The sequence below is a fragment of the Lonchura striata genome, chromosome 5 (genome assembly GCF_046129695.1).
Source record: "Lonchura striata isolate bLonStr1 chromosome 5, bLonStr1.mat, whole genome shotgun sequence".
In the NCBI taxonomy this organism is placed as follows: domain Eukaryota; kingdom Metazoa; phylum Chordata; class Aves; order Passeriformes; family Estrildidae; genus Lonchura; species Lonchura striata.
Window position 1 is genome coordinate 20,885,609 of NC_134607.1, and position 25,142 is coordinate 20,910,750.

Consider the following 25,142-nt stretch of genomic DNA (forward strand, 5'->3'; position numbering starts at 1 on the left):
TGTTCATGTGCAAGCATAAAGGTTGTATTCTCTTGGTTAAATTGCTCATCATTCAGTGCTCACCTATGTTTGATTGGCATGTTGCTGAACTCCTGTGGTCCAGTTGGGAGCCCTGTAAGAGAGAGGAAGGAATAATTTGCCTACTATTGAGAGAGGAGGGGAATAATTTTCCTAACATCCTCAAGTCTCTAACTGATGTTGGCAACTTTTGGTGATCCAAGCCCTTTCTGTGTAATTGTGAGCTTGGGTTATGAAAGGTAAGAGGGCCCATGAATGTCCTATGGAAAGTCACTTTTGTTCCAGTCACTTGCATGATGTAGCAAGTTGCATGTTAGGAGTAGAAATTGAGATTTTTTTTATTATTTTGAAAGCTGTTCATCGTGCTTGATCATTTGGATTGGAAGTTCTAAAATGTTGAGAGAACTGTCTGGTATTAGTGCTGCTTTCTTTGTCTGATGAGTAATATTTCACTAATAGCATTCTTCAAGGTGCTAGCATGGAACTAGTCCCAACTGCTATTTGAAGTGGTTAATAAAAAAATAAGAACTTGTAATTAGACCATGTCTGTCTTTCATTTAACTGTACCAGATAAACAAATACCTCGGTAAGGTGTTTTGGAAGCTGCCAGAACACAGAAACTGGTAGTTTTTGTAGCAAGACTTATTTGATTTGGACTACTTGTTTTCTGGGCAAGACGTGTGGTGGTTCTGGTTTGGAACACTCAGAGCAGTTAAAAGTTTGTAAGCAAGATCTGCTTGGGGAAGAATCTGGTTAGTGAGATATGTGCAAAACAAGGCAATCTCTCTTTTTTCACCCTGTCAAGTGCCATGTGTAAGGTGGTTGACTCACATCCCACAGATAGAATCTTGCTCTGCACCAGTAGTAATTGTGAAACTATTCCTTGGAGTCACTTACTGAAGGTTTTGCTGTTGGGGAGGATGGGAAAAGGAGGGCTTGGTTGTAGCCTCATTATCTGAGGCTGGGTTTAACTAGACCCCTGGAGTTTTGAATAGTTTTGCAGGTATTGCATCCTCAGCAGCTGCTGTGCATGTAACAAACACAAACTCTCGTCTTTACTTACAGAATCGGGCCACTTTCATATTTGACCCTGCAGATGAAGACAAAAGAAAGGTGAGTAAAATAGGCTGTTGAGCTGCATACCTCGATGTAGAAGTTAAGAGTAAAGGCAGTCTCTTAGCTGCCGTTGTGAAATGATGCAAGCAGTGAGTATAAAGTTATATATTAATTGCTGCTTTTTCAGTCCAAGATGCATGACAACTACACATCCCTTTTTTTTTTTTTCTGAAAGAGAATCCCCCTAGCAAAGCCCCCAGTCTTGAATGAAAGTAGTTACAGAAAAGCCTGTAAATGATTTTGCTGGGCATGGATTTGAGATGAGGTGGAGGAGGAATAAGTGTAAAGATACTGAGGTAAAATTTTGCCATAGATTTTTCTCTATTTTTCTCTCTTCTCAGCAAGTAACAATATGACAGATGTATTTCTTGTCTATGTGAGATGCTTAAAGAACACTAGGGATTATGAGGGGATAAGTACAGAAGAAAGCTATTAAGCTGTAAGGAAGACAGGGTTACAGAAGCCTATTATTCCAAAGGTGGCTGTAATCAGTGAAATGTGGTATATGCATATCAGGTGTCAAAGCTGGGAAATGTGACTGGAGCTGTCCAGGTATGGTAGGGCTTAACACATCCCTTGGGAGCCATCCACAGCCTCGCATTTAAAGCCTGGACATGGAATTTCTTATTTTTTCCTGCTGTTATTTTTAGGGTGTAATATGTAATAACAAGCCCCTTCCTTTCTGTTGTGTAATTAGCTTTGGGGCTGATTTGCATATTTATTCAGAAAATGTTCATTAGTGAATGAGGATGTATCTTTCTGCTATTTCTGGAATAAACTCAAAGCTTGAAATCAGAATTGCAAGGTTCCTACAAGGATAGCTTGTCTGAAATTGGGTTCACATTGTTTCATTCCGTGATCTTATGCTAAATTTAGATATTTTAAGGTGTTACTTTTTTTCTGGTAAAAATGGATAGGATGATAAGTCCGTCAGTCTTTTGCACCTGCAAACCCATCCGTTGTTTTTACTGCAATCTTCATTTGCAATTCCTGGTTAAACAGAGGACCCAAAGACCTCTTAGCTTTGCTTTATCTGTGGCTTTACTGGAAGCTGATGCTCGGTGATGTGGTGATGGACTGTGTGTCCCTTCTGATCTGTAGAAGAACTCAGCTGGGGTCTGGACTTGGTGTTCTTACCTCTGTTCCCTCACCATCCATCCCATCCCTTTTTACACTGTGCTTGAGCAAATGTCTAGTCTGAAAAATTGATTGCCAACTACAGAACACAGGAAAGGAGAAGAGAGCAGAAGCCAAATTGGCAAAAGCCAAATAAAGACAATGATTTTGGAGAGGTGAATGTAAGTTACACAGTATAAGGATCTTTTTTTAAGCAACCCATACACACTAGTGACATGCTGAAACTATAAAACATAGAAAGGCCAAGACTGTGGCTTGACTAGAAACTGGTTAATTGGACTGATGAATTGTTCTGCAGTGATATATGACTATCAAAGCATGATGCTTTTAGGCTGTAATCTAACTAAATCAGCAGTGAGTTTGTGATACTGAATTCCAGGAGGAATCCACAAGACAGGAAGAGAGGTAATGCTATCAAGCTTGTCTATCTGAACGTAGCTACAGGACTGTAATACATCACAGGGTGATAAAAACACATGATTGTAATGTGAACTGTCCTTGTATTTGTCCTGGTTGTTTGTTTAATGATGTATGTGTCTGCCTTGGCCTATCTGTGGTGAGTGTTCTGGATATAAATCAGATGGAAATCTATGTTGTTCTGTAAGATCCACTCAGATACCAGGCGCATCAAGTTAGCGCAAATCCTTCTTGTTATATACTAATAAAAAATACTAATTTATGGAAGTGTGTTTCCACTTTCTGTGTGTAAACCATATAGAAATTGCCAACCAGAAGTAAATGTGTTCTGGAATAGCAGCTGAAATAAAGGCAGTGGTGTTGTTTCTGAGGAGCTTAATGAGCTTTTAGAAATCTACAATATTTATCTCAAGCAGTCAAGATGTTTTTGATGGTATTTTGCTGGGAAACGTTGGGTCTTCAGAACTGCAACACTTCACAGCATTGTGGCATGGTTGAGACAAGCACTTGGTTCTTCAGGTCTGTTCCAGAATCCACTCCAGAAAAGTGATGTCTATTAATTTGACCAGGCAGTCACCTTGGAGAGAGTTGTCAGGTGTAGTGTCTCCCTCTCTGTGGCACAGCAGGTGCTTCAGCTCAAGCTCATGTGCTAATACAAAAAGGAAAGTATTTTTTGGACCACTTGATCCTTATTTAATAGCTTTGATCTCCATTATTTATACTTTGTTGGAGCCAAATACTGCTTCAGAAGTAGAAACACGTTTGTACAGTTTACAGACTTCAGATGGTAAGAAAATTACAGTACTGTGTGTGCCCTGGAAATGTCTCTCAGCACTGTTTGCCTGGTTGGTTGTAGCATTCCACAGCTGGAAGTTGCCACGGCACCATTTGCTGTGAAATAACAGGTGAAGTAAATCTGGCAAGTAAAGCTTTTTAATTTGAATTAAGGCTCTGAGTTTGCAAGAGAAAGGGGGAAAAAAGGGAAGCAGTAGCCAAATGTAAGAATATGACTTACAAGCCGTATTCTTACCTGACATAACTGAACTATTTCCTCTTCAGCTCCATACCTTTCTGTCTGCTTCATCTTTTGTAGAACTTGCAGCATAGGTCCAGCTTTCTGTGTTGGGTCTCTTAATAGAAATCTTCATAATTTGAGACCAGTGTTCTTGAGTTATTGTCTAGGTTTAATTTGAACATGATGGATCTAAAATTCAGTGGGAAGAAAATCACCCAAAACAATCTTTTCCTCTAGCGTCATTGAGTGTTTTCAAGGTGTTGAAATAGCTGGTAGTAAATGTCATATCAAATGTATTGTGGGGCCTTCCCCACCAGTTAAATGCATGATGTGGGGAGATTCTCTAAGCCTATGGGCAGTACCATATTTTAACTCTGGAAGGAGTGAAGTATGTTGATGGAGCAGGATGCTGTCAAGCTCTAAATTTTAGAAGAACCTCATTCTTAAGTTAGTGCTATTGATGCTGTGATGCTTCAGGGAGGTCTAAAGGTTCCTGCAGCCACCAAGGCACAGTTTTTCTCCTCCCAGTAAATATGGGGTAAGCTTTTAAAGTCTATTAGTGAGTGTCCTGTAACAATATTAAGCTCAGGTCTCCTGTGGGCTCACTGTGTGGTATCTTAGTTGCTGTTACTGTTCTGACTTCACCAAAACCCCTTAAGGGAATACCAGTCTGTAAGAGGAAAAAAGTACTTAGTATCCTGCATTAATACTGAGCATTTGTTCTAATTCCCTCTGGTCCTGCTCATTCCCATCCAGCATTTTTCAGCTTTTACTGAGACCTCTTAAGGTCCATGAAAACCATCTCTCCTTTTAACATCCTCCTTTCACCATGGGGTTACAGAGGATAAAAGTGTTCTCCCTGTCCCTGTCCAGTGAGGTGAGCAGAGGCTGCTGTGAGTACAGCTACACAGGATTTCACCTTTCTGTGACTCTGAAGCAAGTGTTTAATCCACCAGTTCTGACAACAGGGATTGCTCAGTGTGCTCCTCACCTCACCTGCAGAACTGTCCTGCTCTCACATGTTCAGACCATCAGCTTGGAGCTGTGCCATGTCAGAGCTGGCAGGCTCCTGCCAAGCAGCCAACCTCCTGCTGTCAGTCCTGGCTCAACAATGAAGTGCTCAAAATAAAGCAGGCTGAATCCTCAAGGAATGCAAGTATACACCTTCCCTCCCCACCCACATCTGTCCACAAAGACTAAGCAAAAATTTGGCACAGTCTTCTCAGGGGAGGTTATCTAATTGTCCTGTTATCCAGCACAGTTGATTATACATGTTGTATAAATGTTGTCTTGACTTCCAGAGAAAAAAAAGTTGTAACTAACATTTCAGATATTCTTGGGCTTACTTTCTCACTGCCATGGATGCTTAGCTCTGAAACCTAATAGACAAATAAACACAGAAACTGAAGAGTTGTTCTTCCCTTTCCACCCCCTCCCCCCAGCCTAATCAGCCTGTGAACAAAGATAGTGGAAGATAATGGAAGTAAAGAGGTTATTTTGGCCCAGAGTCAGAGGAGGTCTGTGGCTGAACAAGGGAGAAAACACAGGTCTCTTGTGTCTCAGGAGAGGTCTTTTTCTACTGGGCTGTAGAAGGGGCTGCGTTGCTTCTTAGCATCAAGGCTTTATGCTGTCAAGAGAAAGGACCAAAATAAGTTAATAGTTTTGTCAAAACAAGATGACAAATGGGTTTTTCTGGCCTTCATGTTTTAACACAAGATTTAATACTACAGCATAAGTAAAAGGAATGGTGTGCATTGTTCTGTGTTAATCTTACTATTGAAAAAGCTGAGAAATCTTGAATTCCAGAGAAATTAATGGATTTTACAATAAGAAAAAGTTAAAACTAGAAACTGCCTTGAGTCTGTGAAAAAGTATATGAAAAACATTGCTTGCTATAGTATGACTGATGAAAGTCAAAATGTTATCTGGATGTTGAAAAGATAGAACACCAAACAAAGAAATGTTAAAATCTTGCAGTGACCTAAAGGGTAGCAACAAAGGCCCTGAAACTGGAACAATCACCATATGTGTTGTGCAAGGGGGAGGTACCTTCCTCTCTGAATTTTCACTTGCTTTCATTTCCAACCACATAAATTAAATCTGTGCCCCTTAGTTTATGCCATGCTAATGGCCTACAGGGTGGTAGAAGGAGCACCACCTAAAGAAAATGAAAAGCATAATAATGTTGTTGTGGTCACATCTCTTCCTGTTTGTCTTCTCTCTGTGCATCATTTCCCTTGTACCATCAAGGCCAAAACAGAAAATGTGCTGTATGGCATTTGGTTTTAATTGTCTCCAAGGCAATTTCTTAATAGGGTGAGTCTCTCCATGGATAGCTCTGCAATTATAATCAGATACTCTAGCTTTTCCTCAGCTGCTGATGGCTCTTGGGATCAGCCAGCAGTGGTTCACTGTCACAGATACCCTAAATGATTGCTGCTTCCTCTAAAATCTCTCTTGATGTCTCACTGGATCTTAACACCAGAGAACTTTGTCAGCAGTTAAGTTGTAATCAGGTTGCTAAATGCCAAAAAAAAAAAAAGTTCTATGTAATATATATCTTTAGTACAACTATTCAGAGTTAAGACTATTCAAGTGCTGCATTTCACTATGATTTGAAGCCAAGAGACGATTTTATATTTTTTAATTAAATAGCAAGTCATTGACTGTATGGAGGGAAGGTTAGACTTCCACCTCTCATAGCAAGTCAGCAGGAGGTTGTTGCCCTTTGGCATCCCTCCTGTAGTGCTTTTGACATTTTCCAGTGACACTTTCATAACAGCCAGTGGGTTATGGGAAAAGTTATGGGAAAAAAAATTAAGTGAGAATTTGAGCGGCTTGGTCTCTTTGTAATCAAATAAGTGTTCAGAATATGGATAAATTGTTACAGACCACCTTGTAGCAGCTGTTACCAACAAGGAAGACAATAACTGCCAAGTCTAGTTGAAAAGTGCTTAAACACAGAATAAACTAGCATTTTTCTGGAGTTCTGTGAACTATCTGTTCAGTTGTGTGTTATTCCTCAAAACCAGACTCCAAACTTTAGCTTGCAAAGCAGAGTTAACTCTTGGCAATAGAAAGTGAACTCTTGTAAGAAGTTGAGCTATGACTAGGTAATTTGACTGTGGATCTAGACTGGTCATTTTTTGTTTTGGGCATTTTTAAAAACACTTCAAAGCTGATGCCTTCAGAAACATTTAGTGCAGGTCTAGAATACCACGCTTAAATCATGGAGTTTTGCAGTTAGTTTAATGGTGAAGAACTCCATACTTACATATCTTTTGCTAGCCACTGTAAGTACCTATATGCCTGTACAGGTGGTCACATGTAGCTTTTTTAGTGCTGTAGTGTCTCTAATGTTCCAATAAAATATTTCTCATGTTGCATATGTGGAACGAGATGGGGCTCATTGCTTGTTTTCAGACTCTTACTGGATTAGTCTAGTTAGGGCTCTGGAAATGCAGTCAAGATCTTGGTTGTCTGGGTGGTGCATTTGGGTGGGCTTAACCTCAGGGCAAGCATCCTAGAAATCATATTGTGAGTTCCTACTGTTTGACTATGTTTACATGTTTTCTTTTAATGTTCTTGAAGTTAAAAGAAAGCAAGTTTAAGTCTTGGGTTGTTTGCTCCCATATTCTTCTGGAGTGTCTGTTCTAGATGTGCTTTAGATTTAATGTTTGTTCTTGGTTTTTGGTTTTTTTTAATTTTGACTTTAATTGTATGTCATCACAGTAATAATACTGGCTTATATGTCTCAAGTGGAACCTTTGTTTTGAACTTTGTGTCAGGGTCACAGGCTTCTGTGCTCCTCACCTTTTCATTGTGGTGGTGATAGTGAAAGTGGAATTCCAGAGACCATTCACCAAGAACCATTTCATACTTTACTAGTATTCCTATGCTTTTTGTAATCATTTTCTTGACACAGACTGCCTGAGATCACAATATGAATTTTGGGTCCTAAGTAGACTTCTGCACTAGGGCTCTTCCACTCAGTGGCTGCTCTGGCTTCTTCAGTAATTTATTCATGTTGATGGTTAAGACACCAAGCTGGGGAGGAGAGGAGCATGGAGGAAGTGCATGTCCCAGGAGGTACAGTGCAGTTTCCATTGTATTGGGAACTTCTTTGTCTGACTCTAGTACCCATGAGTAGTTGTGTTGTCTTGAGGATAAGGCAAAAAAACCCATAGGAGTCCTCTCACATCAGGCAATCTCTTCTGGCCTCTCTTTTCTCCCCTTTGATTGATTAATGGTCCATTTCTGTCTTATAAAAGGTAATGCTTCTGTAATTCAGATGTTACAGTTCTGACCTGCAGATTATTGGAGTGTTGTATTTTCTCATGCTGCATTTATGTGTTTATTTACCTCTGCAGTCCTGTTGGTATAAGGAATCTGTGAACTATTTTGACATCAAGAACAAGCTGTGTTGATAAAGCAGCAGTTTTGCTGGTTTGGTAGAACTGCTGCAGTCTGCCCTCAAGGAAAACTGTATTATGTTTCTGTGTCAGAAGTGTTAGTTAGAGAGTTGTACTTAAAATGGGAGAAGTCTGTCCATTAGGTTGAAGAGGCCACACAACTTAGAGCTGTTACCAAACATGTTGTTCTAATCGTTGTAAGTTAAGTAGCAGTTATTTTGGTTTCTTTTTCTCCTAGTCTCCTGACTGAAACAACTTTAACTTAAAATTCTGCAGGTGCTGTAGGTGTGACTGTTGCACTTGGATATATTTTAGCTTTCACTTCTCTCTAGCTTTGTTATTCTTCTGGAGTTTTTAGTCCTGATACTGTAACTGGCCGTAGTAGGTAACAGCTGCCATTTTGGCTTAATGATTCTGCAGATGCTGATGTATTTGGATTGTGTCCATAAGGAAAGCTGCTTTTGGTGCTCTCTGGAGGCCTTTGGTAACAGTACATATTTTGAAGCGCTAATATGGAATACCTAGTTTCTCAAGTCAGATAAAAACTCAAAAGTTATATGGAAGCTTTGCAAAGTAGCTTCTTATTGCCACCAATATTTTGACACTAAAACTGTTCCCTTTTTCTTTGTTGTGTTTGCCTAGAAACTGTGTGAGGGAATTCTAAACATCCTTGAAAAAGACACAAAAACTTCATGTCAAGTTGCCTGCCTGGAGGCCCTCCGGATTCTCTCCAGGGACAAGAAGGTTTTAGTGCCTGTAACCACAAAGAGGAACATGGAGATCCTTATGAAACTAGCAAAGCTGGACACTGTGGAAGATCCACTGGAGAGAGTATCTGAATTTCCTGTGATAGTAGAAGCCTTAAAATGCCTCTGTAACATAATTTTTAATAGTTCAGTTGCACAGAAGCTCAGTTTGGAACTGAATCTTGCAGCAATGCTCTGCAATCTTCTGCAGAAATGTAAGGACCGGCAGCTTGTTGATGACATTAAATGCTTTGATTTGCGTCTCCTCTTCCTCTTGTCGCTTCTGCACACAGATATTAGAGCACAGTTGCGTCAGGAGCTACAAGGGGTGCAGGTTTTGACTCAGGCTTTGGAGAGTTCCCTGAGTGTAAGATGGACAGAAGAATATAAGGCAGCAGAAGATCGTGACAGGCCTCCTCTATCTTTGCAAGAGACAGATTGTGCCATTGAGGCACTAAAGGCTCTATTTAATGTAACACTTGACAGTTGGAATGTCCACAGCAAGGTAAGGCTTAGCTAAAGTGCTTTTCTCAATTGATTTTGTTTAGCCTGCAAGAACCAATGAGTAGATATACAGGAGGCAGTTATTGTTCCTGTTATGACTTGGGGAGAAAATCTTACCTGTACATTTTCTGTGTATTGGAAGAACTTGGCTTGCCTAATGCAAGTTTAAAATTGTAAAAAATACTATTTCATAAAAGTCGTAGATTTCCAAAAGAAAAATAAATGTTGTTCACTAATAATTAGCTGGCTAGGAAAGACTTCTTTATCTAAGTGTACCAGATGGCTGCATCTCTGGAGGTTGTAGACTAGGGCAATAGGGCAATAGATAGAGTTGAGAGAACTCCCTAGTTTTTCTCTGTTGCATGATAAGTACGTCAACTCTCATTTTTAACAAATAACTCTGATGAAAGAGTGTTGTTAATATCTTTTTCCCATCCTCCCAACACCAGCTTTGGGCTTAAACATCTTTTAAGAGAAGATCAAGTACAAGAACCAAATACACTTCCATTCTTATGTCTTATTCATCAGGTTTATCTTGGTTTGTTTTTGTTATGTCAGATTTTTTTTTCCTTAGATAAATATGCTTCCTATGTGTTGCATCCTTAAATTTATAAACATAAATTACAAAGGTAACTTTGCTGAATAACCTGAGTCTGTGCTAAAACAGGAGAATTATACTGGCAACCTTTCTTTTTAGTCCACATCACAGTCTCTAGAACAGTGTTATTTGCTTTCCACTGGACATGGTAAATATGCAGCATATAAAGCTGATAAAAATTCTACAATAGTTAAAACTTGCAAGTAATTGTTCTCTTTAGTGCATTGGACTAAAGGACTAAACAGCAAACCAGACATTAATTATAACTTTAGGGAATGCAAAAATTGAGCAAAGTTGAAAGTTTATTCTTTGCTTTAATGTCTCAAGCATATGCTGAGTAAGAAATCCTGAAATTTAAGATTAAATGTTGGAGGGGTTAGAGGAGCTAACATTTGAGTTCCAAGGAAACATAAAGAAAGTGAGGTTTCTTTCTTCTGTTTATATTCCTCACGTAGACCCTTATTAAAAGTATCTTTAACTTTGTCAGAGTTCTTTGTATAGATAAGTGATTGTTCTGGAGATAAAAAAGCATGTAACACAGCTATATGGAAAGTTGGAAAAAGAAACTGTATTACATGTTCACCTCTGGAGAGATGTAAAGCCCAGCTCATTGTCTTTTCCTCCTTAATATCCCAAGCATGCATGCAGCCTTTTTTTTTTTTTTTTTTTTTTTTTTTTTATGAAAGTTTTAAGACATCCCAGGGCAGGAGAAACCTATTTGCATTTTGAGATAAAACTTAGATAATTACTTTTTACTAAAAATTCCTAAAAGCAGAGAACTTTTAAATCAAAGAACTTTTTAATGCCTGTTAGCTGTTACCCAGATATGTTAGGTGACATTCTGCTTAGTGAATATTCCAATGGCAATTTTAATGATCTGGAAGAAGAGTGAAAGGCGTATTAATGAAGTGGGCTGAACTTGCAGAATTTGAAGAGATTTCAAACAGCAGAACACATGGAAAATAAAAGGGGAGCAGAGAGGCTGGACATGTTGGGTGGAAAGTTAAAGAAGATCTATCCTAATATGGGAGAACTATTTGAAACACCAGTATTTCATGACTGGAGATGGTTTCAAAGTGGCAAAGTCAGACAAGAGCTACAGGTGGTATAGTTGGCAGATTTTGATGTTGATACTATAAAAGATGCATTGGGTGCTTTGTGCCAGGTCAAACACTCCAGAACATATGGTAGATGCCAAGAAGAGCTAGGGGAAAAGGGTGAGGACAATGATACACAGTTAAATAGTTGCAGTTACTGGTTTACTATTGTGTGTGGTTGGTGTCTGGTGAGAGATTGGAAGGGGGGATTGCTTGGAGAGAGGAAAAGGTAGGGCAAGTAAGGTTGCTAAGATGTTATTAATGGGATGGAGGAAAGGTATCAAGGGAATTAGAAAAAAAAGACAGACTGGGTGGAGGGAATGCAACTTGGCAGCAAAAAGCCTAAATGAGGAGAAGACAAATGAAGAACATGGATAATCTACATGGATGAAGAGGTGGCCTGTTACAACTACAGGAAGTAAGGGAGTGGTGTGTTAGGAACAGTGGTATGGAATTGAGCGAACACTTGTAACTGGGTTTTCTACTAATAAAGGCTGATTTAACTGGAAAAACCTCCCCAGTGAGTTTTACAAGGCCTAATTCAAAGTTAGCTTCTGAGAATTATGTAGCATTAAGCATTCATTGAACATTAAGGTACAGTCCTTTTATTGATAGGGATGGATGTTATGATCTAATAGGTATTTTCCATCTTTAACTTTTATTATTCTAGTGACCTGAAACCCTTACTTGCAATCTTCAAAATGAAAAAATATCTTCATAATTTATATTTATATAGAATGAATCACATCAATTTCGTTACATGGCTGCCATCCTTCGACACTGCTTATTAACCACGGGCCCTACTGAAGAAAAAACTGAGGAGTTGCACAGGTTGGTAGAATTGCAGAACCAATCTATGTTAAAAGGTTTTTGTTTGGTTGGTTTTTCTAAATAGAGATTACTTTGCCTAAAATCTAAAGTGGAAATCTGAGAAACAATGAAAACTTAATTTATTTTGAGTTAATATTATTAATCTTTTTTTTATGAAAGCTGTTTTCCTCAAACATTGTTTAAGCATGTCCAGTTTTCCAGAGAGAAGGTGGCTGGCAAGATTGCTATTTTCTATCACTGATAATGAAGCTCAACTTTTTAAAATTTTTTTGTTCACATGTGTGTATCTGAGGATGAAAATACATAAGTGTAGTTCAAATTGAAATGAAATGCAACTTCTGTTGTTTTGCACAGAAACTGATGAAAACACTGTATTTTGAGATTTCTATATGCAAGTTTTGCAATTCTGATGGATTGGGGTGGAAGTAACAAGTTGATCTTTTATCCCATAGTTCTAGCTGCTTTACTGGAAGCACCAATAATTTTCCTTGGTAATAATATTTCTTTTGCAAAGATTAGTGAATCACACAGTTTTCGATGTGATTTTTCCTCAGTCCTGCACCCAACTGTTATGTATTGGCAGATTGGCAGCCAGTAATTCAATCAAAATTCAGCTTATTTTTGGTGAGGTGGTGGGTCTTTCTTTAGTGTTATTGATCTTTCTATATTACACCCTTATTTTTACCTAGAGGTCAGCTATTCACTGGGCTTGACAGTGCAATAGCTTCCTTCAGCACTGAAATATTGCCATTTTCTTCTTCAGAGATGTCTGTATATCTGACTGTAGGATCTTTTGAAGGTCTTCTGAGCCAGTCTCTAGGAAGAAGGATACAGCTTTTCATACCTAGCAATCTTGAAAGTGTTAAATGACCTTGATTAAAATCTTGGAAAGCTCTTAGAGATCAACAGTCTTAGGAGGTGAACACTAAAATCCTACATCAGAGCCCTTCTCAGTTGGTGCAGACTAGTTTGGAATAATTCAGTATACTGCTGCATTAGTTGCCATGACTGAAGTTAGTGCGGTGTCCTAAAGGCCAGTTAGTGTTTTTCTCTTTGTTGCTGCTTATAGTGGGTGCTTTGTACTGTCAGCCTTCTTTAAGGGAGGGACTAGCAGGAATAAAATCCCTGCTGCTGGGAGAATTTAAGAGTTTTGGATAAAATCAACCATTATGAGAGAGTTACAAGAATCATTACACAGCTGATGCTCTTCCCAAGATCTTTTCCCTTGTCCAGAAATCTGACTAGTCTGATCACCCTGTTAAATTTATTGCCCTGTAAAATTTGATTGTCTTGTACTATAGCAAAAGGATGCAAGTTACACAGGTCCTTTTGGGTTTAGCTTTTGCACACACTTGCAGCTGAGATCCAGAAAGGGCTTTACATAAAGAAGTAGGCAGCTGTGAAGATGATGTAGTTTTGGTGTGATTTCTGTCCTTGCTTTCTTTCAGTGTCAAGGGAGATGTTTTTTTTCAGTAGTGCTGCCCATATGGGCTTTAGGAGACACCAAGTCAAAGCAAAGGCTCCCCATAATTCTGAGAGGGGGAAGCAGGAAAGAAATGAGGACACACATCACTGCCTTGTATCACTTCAGCTGTTCCCCCTTCTCCAGCAGACTCAGTGTAGCACTGCATTAGTTTTTCTGCTGTGCTGAAAAAACAACTTTATCCCTCAGTTAGCAAACTGTAGCTGGTTAAGTTAGCTGAAGAGTAAAGAATGCAAGTATACCATCATTGCTTCTGGTATTTAATCTTGATTTACTGTGAAGGATTTGTCTGCTGCAATTCAAATATTTCAGCCTTTTTGCTGAACCTGAGTATTGTCTTTGAATGCTTCAAGGATGCAATAAAAGCTGAATAATTGAATACACTTTTCCACCAAGACTGTTCATCACAAGGCAGCTCTGGAACAGAAAAGCTGTACTCAGAAGTAATGCCCCTGCAAATCCTGAAATGGATTGGGGCCTGCATCATCAAAGGGCCCCACTTCAGTCTGCTGATCTACTTGGACAAGCACAACTCAATTCCTGATAGGAGCTGCACTGACAAATGAGTAAACTGTTGTTAGCAGTATGTAGCTAAAAGAGAGAGGCCTGTGTCATCATTTGGGCCGTTCAGCATGCTGGACTCTGACCTTGCAATATTTATTGCTAGCGATGAGCTGTGAGTTAGAGAGCAGAGCACAACTTCCAACTCTGCTTTCCTCCTGAAGCCTATCTCTAAGGGAATTACGAAAACTGTGTTGAAAATAAAAGGAAATACAACAGTGGTGAATGCAGAATAAACTCTATGAAGCATCAGGGAGATATCAATATATTTCTTAAGATTGCTGATCACTTGCACTCTTCTAAGTTTGTAAATCTGCAGAACCTGAGATGCTTCAGTGAAAGGTTTGGGCAGCCTGTTAAAGCACTTTGAATGCCTGTGTTCTGAATGTCTAAGTTGAGGATTCATTTTAGGTGAACACTGAGTGTTGGATACATGCCCTGAGCCATGATGTGCTGATTGTCAGTGTGACTATTTCTAATAAAAAAGCAGAAGTTAGCCATAAAAATATCTTAACTACTTTAGTACCCAGCATTGTCATTGTGGTTCTGTTGTGGCATTGCTTAATGTTTGAATATGAACAACTTAAAGTACCACATGTTAGAGTGAGTGCCATTTTTGCCCACTAACAAGGTTTTAATCAAGGCATTCACTGGCTCTAAATAGGCCTTTGCTTCTGAATTTGCATATCAGGAGGGGGCTGGGAGCATGAGTGGGTGGATGTCATGTCCCAGTGATTAATGATCTCTAGGAAGCCAAAAAGGGGAGAGTAATATACGCAGTATTTCTACCCCCTGGAGTAGGAATGCAAACACTATTGTGCATAGCTGTGCATAGTCACTGACTTCCTGGTAGCTGGAGAATTTCATACACTCCTCTGCCACAAATAAAACTGTCAGTGGAGTGACAAAGATCAGAAAGCTGGGCTTCATTTATTGAAAAGAATAGCTCAGGCACAGTGATCCAGAAAATTAATTTTGTAGGTGTTTGAGAACTTGGTTGTTTAATAAGAAACTGGTAAAAAGAGAACTTTTGATGAAAGGCCTGAAGCCACCAAATATTTGTTGAATTTCTTCTGTTTTGTTTCTGACTATTCCTGAATTATTGGAGAAGAATAACTTCCGTGATATAAAAGACATATCTTGAACAGGATTTAGAAACAAAGAGAACAGGCGTTCCCAAAAGTAATAGTGGCCTGAATTTCAATTACTAAAAGAGCAAAAAGGAGATGGCACAGTGTGGAACAGCCACCCAGTCTGATCAAACCAGAATCAGCACATTTGTTAGAAATCCTGTTATGGTCTGATGGCCATGGTTTGCTTTCTCTTTTGTTAATTCTTTGTTAGAATTGTATTAATAACTTAGGAACAGAAGACAGATTCTAAGTAGGTATTACTAAAAGTCTTAAATGAAGTTGTTTGAAAAGTTTTCTCCATTCTTGGAACACTTCACCAGTCCTTGAAACATGAGTGCTCTTTGGTTCATTGATAGCGTTGAGGGCTGCAAGGTTAAACCTGAGTAGTTTTGTGCTATTTCTAAATACATCAATTTATAAGTTTAGTTGGACATCAGCAAGTAAATAATGACAGAATTCTAATTTTTGCAGCATCTGCGTAATTTCTCCCAGTGTTCAGGAACAGTACAAGCCCAAGTCTGTACAGTGAGAACAGGGTAGATAGCAAACTCAAGGCATGTGTACACTGCAAGAGACCCTTGCAAAGTAAATCCCACCTTACTCCATTGAAGAGGAGGGAGGGACCCTGTGGCCTGATTGAAATCACTTAGTGGCTCTTTGGGAATGCTCCTCTTTGTGTCCTTGAATGAGAACACTGCCAGTTGCTGAAGGGTCATGCTTGGTAAATAAATCTGAGTCTTTTTTAATGTGTTAAAAACCTATATTTCATATATACTGCAAACTACATAAAAATGAAAGTATTTCAGGGGACCTAGGAAAAGAGCACTTTGCCCCCCTGTTACAGCAGGAGGAAATGTTGTCCATATTGTGCTTTGCCACACTAATGTTGGTAATGTGGATGTATGGTAAAATGTTTTAAGTTTCAAGGAGGAAAAAACTGACTACTGCAAATCAATGTGAGAGTTCCCCCTGCTGTCCTGCAAGATCAGCTGCTGTAGCTTGCTGCTGGAAGCTGTGCCTTATCCATGGGATGGGATACTGTGGGGGCTGGAAGTAATCCTGCACTGCTGCTTTGGAACTTTTTGTCTTTCTTTTTCCTGGTTTGTTCCAAGAGCCAGCGCTCAGGCGATAATGCAGGCCACCTTCTTTAAAACCCAGAGAGGAGAAAATAAAGCATTGTTTGAGTTGTAAGGCCTCTTTTTGATTGCAGTTGTACAAGCAGTTTATGGTGAGTTGTATTCTGGTTTTAATTCTTTCTTCCAAATGAATAATGAATTTTTAAAATCTGTTTCAGCAATGCAATAAACCTCTTAAGCAATGTTCCTGTTTCTTGCTTGGATGTTCTTATTAATCCGTCGTCCCAAGAGGAAACAGATATAAAATACAATGGTATGAATATGGGAGCTATTCAGATTTTACTGGATTTCATGGAGAAGAGAATAGACAAGGTATGGGCTGCAGGGATTTTTCACAAAAGGGGCCTCTTTCACTAAGGCAAAAAGTGCACATATATTAAGTTTTGTATAAACCTTTCAGCCAGTACTTAACACAAATATGGATGTCCTACTAAACTGTGTTGAAACACCTCCAGATTCCTGTGAATATCTGAAAATATTTGCTGTGTCTGAGGGTGAACATTTGTCTATTTATGTAAAGTTCATATTTTGGCTCTTATGTAGAACTTTATTGAAGTGTACATAGAATTTTAAAAGGAAAGCTTGCTTTTAAAATGTTTTGTTTGTATTTGGTTTTATTTTAGGGAAGCAGCTACAGAGAAGGTCTGACTCCAGTTCTCAGTTTATTAACTGAATGCTGCCGAACTCACAGGAATATCAGGAAGTTTATCAAAGCTCAGGTAAGTAAAATACAATCAAAATTTGAATATGAAGGTACTTATGAAGTTTGAGGTTTGTACATCAGTGCAGGATAGTGCTGTAAAAATAATTTTTCTGTCATGTAAACCAATAGATATTATAGCCTGAGTTCCATGATACATTTTGTAGAGCTGTTAAATAATAACATCAGGGATATTGTAGAGCTGTCTCCATGTGAGTCACCCTGGGTCTTACGGGATGGGTAAAAAACTCAGTAAGGTCTGTTCCTTACACTCAGCAAATAATAAATATTTCAGTGCAGTTAATTAGACTTTGCAGAGCTATGTGGCAGCATGTGAAAATACAGGTGTTTTGATGGGTTCTGCTTGAGGTTTAGTTTTACCTCATCAGTAGGGAGTTGTTTGGATTAAGCCTCGTGTACCAGTGTGTATCAGCTGTCCTGTCAGAGTAAAAGTGTCCCTGGACAGAAGCACATTTCATCACTTTGTCTCTTATAAGAGCTCTTTATTACAGTATGGACTGTGGCTTTTAAGAGGGAAGAAGATTTCTGTGCCATGGTTGAACACCTAAAGGATCTGTGTAGCTTGGTGGCTTGGTGGTTTAGTGTGGTGGTTTTGTTTTTTTTTTTTTTTTGCTGCTTTTCCTGAGGTCAAGTGGAAAGAAGTTAAAAGATGAGTACAAGAAAGAAATCACTCCTCTGGTTTCTGCTGTCCTTCTCCTAAGTTGGAGTGACTTTTGAGTTGCATCCTAGATGCTGCTTCCAGGTCAAAGCTATGCCTGAATTCATAAATGGAATTTTAAATGAAAAAGAACATATATTTTCTGCCTCTTTAATCTATACCAGAAAAGTGGTTTTGAGGAATTTAAGAAACTTGATCTTCTTGTTTGTTTTTGTTCACAGCAGTTAGTTTTTAGGATACTTTGCTGATCTGTTAACTTCCAAAAAAAAAAAAAAAAGCTGCAGAGCCAAGTGTTCAGAAGCTAGAAAATGAAGTTGTCTGCATGTGTTTACGACAGTTGGGCATCCCAATGTCAGGATATAATTGCATGCTGACTCCTGCCACAGGACCACTGCCTCATATAATGCAGAGAATGGACGGATGTTGCTAACTGCATGACTGGATGCTTGATATTTTGAATTACCCTCATTGTTAAGTTCTGGCCTTGGGCTTTATTTATTGTGTGCTATTCAAATTGTGATCTGAAGACAGAATGATTGATTTCCTCATGGACTGTCCTATGGCACTCATCACTGTATTAGTATTAGAGTACTCTAAAAACATTAATTCATTCTTACAACACACTGGGAAATGGCAGTCATGGTACTATCCCCATTGTGGGGAGTAAGCAGGGACAAAGTAAAATATTTTGCTAATTGTTTGAATGCTTGGGTTTGAAAAAGACTGGGTCTGTTTTATCCAAAGCAGTCAATACTGTAGCATTCATGTAAGGATCAGTTCCCAGTGAGTCCAGTTTCAGTAGTATTTGTGCTGTAATTTTGCACAGGACATGACACTTTACATTAGACACCTAGAAAACAAAGGACTTGCAATTTCTTATGATAGTGACATACTTTGTTTTATTCCCTAATAAAATATTGAAGATCCATACTTCTTACTAGAGTGTTCAGCTCATTAAATATTTCATAGTATGGCCCAGATTTGTTTGCAGATCATATAATATGTCCTTTGAATGTGAAAAAATTTACATAGATTTTGAGTCTGAAGGCATCCACACAAGGAGGCACATGTTAGTTTGCAGCATTTGTGCACTACTGCCTTTCTTGAGGGTTGAAGTTAACAATATTAATGACCTCTAATGAGAAAGTAGTGTATTTGAGGAAATGTTAAATAGTGGTATCTTCAAATATTTCTGAAATTTAGCTTGAGCTTTTAAAAGTATTTTGTGGTTGAAGTATGTGTTTCCTCTATATGTAGAGCCCATCTTTGAAATTTAGTAGTAGAAACTTGTAGTAGAACTTGCAATGCACTTATTTTCCTGCTTTTTCATTAAGGACATAATTGTTCTATATAAACTACACAGCATTTTTAGAGTGTAAGTGTCCTTAAAAATGGTATTTCTAATACTTTTACAAGATACATAAGGAAAACAAATGAAACAGAGAACATGAGGTTATGGCTGCCTCTTGAACAACTCTCCTGGAACATGTATTTGTGCTCATAAACTCCTAATATTTCTATTTTTAAAGTCTACATTTGTGGCAGTATGTTTCTCTACCCAAAATGACAGACCAGAAAAATTAAATATATTAAGAAGCAAGAGTCACTATTAATGCATATTGGCATAGTTGTCTGATTTTATTGCCTTTTTTTCTTGAAGGACAGAGTATTTTTTTTGTTCTGTTGACTATGTTTGTTTTCACAAATATTGGTTTTGCAAGACACTTCCATGCATTTTATGCTGTTCTTCCATTTCTTTTGTGCTGCCAGGTACTGCCCCCATTAAGAGATGTCTCAAACCGTCCTGAAGTTGGCACAACAGTGAGGAACAAACTCGTGCGCCTTATGACACACGTTGACCTTGGAGTAAAGCAAATTGCAGCAGAATTTCTTTTTGTTCTTTGTAAAGAGAGAGGTAAAAATTACTTTTTCCTCTCCCTTTTGTGTAAGGTCTTGCTGTAATTGGTGTATTTGCTGTAACTCTCAATTCTTGTAGCACTCTGGTGGGATTTGTTTTGTAGCTGAGTACAGCTGAATAATTTTCTGTATCCTCTTTGCAGTCGATAGCTTGTTGAAATACACAGGCTATGGTAACGCAGCAGGATTGCTGGCAGCCAGGGGCCTGCTAGCAGGAGGAAGAGGAGATCATTGGTACTCAGATGATGAGGATACAGACACAGAAGAATACAAATCTGCAAAGCCAAAGTATAGTACTGTTTTCAATTTCACATGTCCTGTTGCATTTTGGATTATTTTGGTGTAATTTTGGGGGGGTTTTACCTTTTTTAGAGACTTTTTCAGTTTTGGAATGATATGTGCTTATATTAACTCCTGTCTTCTGCTGATTTCATGGTCTAATGATTGATAAACCAGCCTCTAATAGTGACCATCCCGTGGTCAGATATGGTTGCAAGGGGGAAAAAAAGTAACTATGAGAATGATTTAACATCTGAATAACTAAAATTCAAGTGTGGAAAGATTTTTGAGGAAGTGATAGGAAAATTTTAATAGCAAACTTAGCAAGGATGGGTTTTGTCCCAGATTTTTGAGGAACTCACACAACGTTTGCAAAGCTGCTAACTAATGTTTGTGAGGTATATCTATGCAATGGAAAAAGTAATGGTGTTAGATATGGCCAAAGGTTTTAACCAGAACTTTGTTAAAAAGGAGAAAACCAGTAGGTTTAGTTTTAGTTTTGGTTTTGACTGAGTTTCACATTGCCTAGTACTAAAATTTTGCTAAAGAGCCAAGTAAATATGTAAATGTAAATATGGGAGGAGCAAAATAACCTGTATAGAAGTCATGCAGCAGGAATCCAATATATTTGTTTGAAGGAGTCAGTGACCACGTAGAAGCTCTGTTGATTTTTATCAGTTGTAATTTATTGGGTGTTACGGGTTTTTGTTTGATGTGTTACATCTAGGATTTGATGCCATTTTAAAGACGTTCTGAAATTGCTGATAGTGGACATCTGAAGTGATAACATTATTCTTCTGTTTTACTCTGTTTTCCTTGAATTACACAGACATAGGTATATGGTGGGTGCTTGTGGTTTAGTGAAAGATTTCTATTAAGGTACATGAACATAAGACAGAATTAAACGTATGTGATTTAGGAGTTACTTTGCTTCTATGCTAAGAAATTAACTGTAAACCAGGAGATTTCTCTTTATTTCTGCACTTCAGGATTTTTTTTCTTGCTGTTTTCTCCCTGCTCTTCTTTCAAAAGCCTGACATTAAGTTACATGCATATAAGTAAAACTATAACATCCATTTAGTTTAAAAGCTAACACATGAAACAGTCAAGATAACTGTCAGTTGATTTATACATCTGATTTGCTGTATTGCTGTTAAATATCTGTGATTAAAATGTTTGAAAGGATAATGTGCCCTGAAAGTTTTCTTCAAAACTACTTCTCTGTTTGTGTTACCACTTCTGTAACACTTCCGATCACTTGTATTAACAGTGAAAATAAAGCTGGCTTTGTAAATGCTTAAGTTAATCTGATTCGAGAAAAAAATCATTATCATCATGGAAGGGCAACAGTTATTTAATGGAAAATTAATTTGAACCTGTCTATATTTTTAAAATTCACCTTATACAGAATTAGTTTCAGACATGTATCTGTCACCCAGTTCCCCTATTTATGTCATTAGTATTAATGACGTTGTCAATATTTGCTATCATCATTCCCCTGGTTTCAAACTGTTCCTCTCTGGGTTCCAGCAAGAACTACCAGCCTGTGCATTTTTGAGCACTGACAAGACATTAATACAATGAATCCACACAAAGATACAGTCACGATTCATGAAAAAAAATACAGTATAAATATGAGCCTTGTCTATTTATAACATAACCTTTTGTGTGCAGTTCAGACAGTTTTAGTCTTGATGGTTTCTGTGAGTTCTTCCTGTTTCCTGCTATTAAGAAGATAGAAAATGTACCTGTTCTTGAAAAAATATAAACTGTTGTTTTCTCACCTGCAGCATTAACCTTATCACTGGTCACTTAGAAGAACCAATGCCCAATCCAATGGATGAAATGACAGAAGAACAAAAAGAATATGAAGCTATGAAACTCGTCAACATGTTTGATAAACTTTCCAGGTATTGTGTTATAGCTGCTTTGGAGAAGCAGTTTGTATCCTGGCTCTTTACTAAGGTCTAGAGCTTCAAAATAGTGTTAGAATAGACTTCTTTGTAGGACTATGACCACTTTAAATGCAGAGAAAATGTTTAGCACTTCAAAGAAAAGAGTGATATGTTGCAGGACTATGGAGGAAACCTCTTTTGGAGAGGATTGGACAGAATTGGGAAGACCTGGTGGTGAGGGGACCTGCCTCCTGAATAGATAGGCTGATGGTAATGAAGATAATTTCTTCTTTTTAAAGTATGGGACACAATCTAGGCCCAAGGCAACCATGGTTTATTTTTCCCAAGTTAATGAGCAGCATCTCATTGTAACTATTTTGCCTGCTGCTTATATGAAGACCAAATACAGTGTGAAAATAGTTATTGTCAGAAACAATAAATTGTATAATGGAGCAATTAAAAGGGAATTTACAGTTAAGTGTGGACTGGATTACAAATCAGCCTTTGTAATTTATTTTATGTGGTGAAGGTAATGCCATGAAAGAAATGGGTGCTTAGTATGACATAATGGTGTTACAGTATTGATACAGAGAGTTGATCTTCAGTTCATAACTTTCTATATACAAAAGGACATAGACCTGTGCTGTTACCTCTAGCTTTTTTTCTCTTTGGCTCAATATGCCTAGAATTTACTGGCTTTTCTTTCCTCATACTTCTAGCCATACTGGAGTGATTGCTTGTATTTTTTTAAATTCATAAGTAAAGTTACATTCTTGAGAAACACTTATGTAATACTAATTTGCCATTGAACTGAGCTGTAGGAGGTAAATAATTAAGTGAATCCATTCTTCAAATTGAAAAAAACTCAGCAGCTAGAAATGTGCTTGTTTTGTGAGAGTATAGATAATCAATTAACAAGATCTATTGAGGGAAATTCAGCAGATCAAGTGTTTTTTACATTTCTGTTAAGGGTTAGGAATATAACAAAAGATACAGGAAAATCTGGATTTTACATTAGCTGTCAAAAACTGAATTAGAGGTAGGATTGAAAGCAGGGAAGGAACTTAGAGCAACTGATCTAAGACTATCAGTGAAGTAATTGGATATTTTTTTACATTATTTGCATGGAAGGCAAGTGTACCATGTCATAGTCTTCTTAGGAAAAAGAAGAAAATGCAATGCACATGTAATCTTAATTGAACTACTCTGTAAAATTGAATCATTGCTACGTTAAGCTAGAGAATTAAGATGCTGAGCATCAAGGGTACCACAATAAAATGACTAAATGGTCTGAAACGTTCTTTGAAAGAAAGATTGAGGCTGCAGACAAGCTGAGACTGAAGTCAGTTGCTGTCACTGCAGCAGTTACACAAAAACTCCCAATGGTTACTGTGGCACAAGAACCCTTTCAGCTTGGAGGGTCGGAGGCACCTGCTGCAGTGCCTGCCACAGGCTGACAATGACTGAGCAGCTGCTGCCCTGTGTCACCACTTATCCTCTTGGCCAGCAGCATTGCTGTCACCTTGGGCTTGCTGTGCCCCTTACATCCACCTGCAATTTCTTTTATAGCACTTACATTGCTTCAGGGCTGGCACTCTTTGGTAGGGTTTTTGTTCGTTTAGTATTGTGGTTACTGTGGGACAGTGTTTTTGATGTGACCCCCTTTAGGTGCTGTGATAACATCAATAAAATCGTTTCACTGTTCTTCCCACACTTTTTGTTTTACTAAAAATAGGGGAGGAGGAAATGCTGGCAGGAAGGAAAAAGGAAGTAAGACTTGGAATGGGGAGGCTGTGGGATGTTTTTCATCAATGTAATTGAGTACAATTGTGGGCCCTGCAGATATTAAACAATATGGAAGGTTGCCAGTCTTGCATATAAGAAGGAGTTTAGTTCCATGATGATAGTAGTGGGAGTCCCTCCATGATTTTGGAATAGGACACTTGTGCTACTTCCAGCTTGAGCCCTTCAGTGCTGGGAGGTTGCAGACTTAAATCTACACGGAATGCACTTTTTACCCTTGGTTTGCATCCTACAGATGCAAAGCAGAGGTTGCTTGGTTGGAGTTTTTGGTTGATTCTGGGGTTTGAGTCTTCCTTTAAGGCAGAGTGCTGGTGGCAGATTTCCTGCTTCTGCTTCACTCTCTTGTCATCATTGGAGGGGAAATGTGCCATGAACATGTGCAGTTTAATGTAGTGCTTTGCTATAGAGAGGAGGAAGTCGAACAGGAACAAACAACTTCTCATCTTGAGCAAGTTTATATAATTTAATGTAACCTGAACAGGGGCTTAGAATAAACTTGTGTGAAGTACAGCAAAGCAGGTTTACTTAGTTCACTGGTATTGTCCCAGCAGTGGAAGCTAAGCTGTAATGAGCTGCCACACTTTCTCTGAAGAAAAGTATGAAAAAAAATAAAGTTGAAGGACTGACAAACTTGTCAACTTCCCTGCCTGACTGATGAGAATAATTAGGCCAGTTTGTCACTGGGGCACTCCAGATTTGACTTTGGCTGAGTATCAGAACTCAGAAAACAAATTTTCCAGGCAGTGCTACTTCATTGAGAAATTATGGCTTTTGTAAATGGCTGCTGAATGTTTGCACTCTACCTTTTGTAAAGGTTTATTGAAGCTGTAAGTACAAAGGGATATATTTTTCCTAGTTCTGTAATAAGCCAGTGGATTTTTGCTTTTCAAGTTTCTTTTTATTTTCAGCACTGGCACTGAAAAATAGAAACTTCTTGAGGTACTGATTGGTGCTTTTGGTCATTTCAGGTCATACTTCCCAAGCTTTTCAACTCTTTTAGGTTGTTAGTGTTTGGGCCTGTTCATGAGGTAATCAACCATCAACAAGGCTAAATTAAACCTAATCACTCAGTTTTGATTTCTCAAAATACCTGTAGGAAAGCAGAATATTGTTATGAGCCCATTTCCCCTGTGCCAGTATTATAACATAGAGTTGGACTCTGCAAAAGCTTTTATAGAAATTAGTATTTTGATCAAATTTGGCTGAGTGAGATTACTTTTTAAAAATCATTAAATATATACAAATCTTAAGTTTAAATTAACATGACAAATCTCAGTTACTGCATTTCTTGGGAGATGCATATACTACTTAGGCTGATCCTGGATACCAGAACTTGGCTCTGATGTAACTCGGTGGGTTTTGTCTGCAGTAGTGTCTTGTAGGTTCTTTGAGAACTGTTTGGTGACTGTAAATCAGCATCCTCGGCACACGATGCACATCTTTGAGCTTTGAAAAACTCCCCAGATCTGCAAGGATTTAACTCAGCCTTCCATTTTTTTTTGCAAAACATCTAGTTAGCCGCCTTAAGTCAGTGTTGTGTGATATTCTGTCGATACAATAGATTATTGTTAATTAAAATGTCTGGAAAAAATGCTAACATTTTTCTTTTATAAATGGTATGTAGAATTGTATATTAATTGACTAATTTAGAATGTCAGGATGCTT

General features: G+C 38.2%; 1 protein-coding gene across 1 annotated transcript in view; it reads left to right on the forward strand.

Annotated features, from left to right (window-relative positions):
- RIC8B (RIC8 guanine nucleotide exchange factor B) overlaps nt 1-25,142 on the forward strand; it is a 31,791-nt gene that overhangs the window by 2,209 nt on the left and 4,440 nt on the right. Inside the window, exons 2-9 of the mRNA XM_021535931.2 lie at nt 1,084-1,131; nt 8,758-9,366; nt 11,797-11,891; nt 16,363-16,516; nt 16,828-16,923; nt 19,354-19,498; nt 19,644-19,788; nt 21,570-21,689. Of these exons, the coding sequence (XP_021391606.2) occupies nt 1,084-1,131; nt 8,758-9,366; nt 11,797-11,891; nt 16,363-16,516; nt 16,828-16,923; nt 19,354-19,498; nt 19,644-19,788; nt 21,570-21,689 (1,412 nt within the window). The remainder of the gene's footprint in view (nt 1-1,083; nt 1,132-8,757; nt 9,367-11,796; nt 11,892-16,362; nt 16,517-16,827; nt 16,924-19,353; nt 19,499-19,643; nt 19,789-21,569; nt 21,690-25,142) is intronic.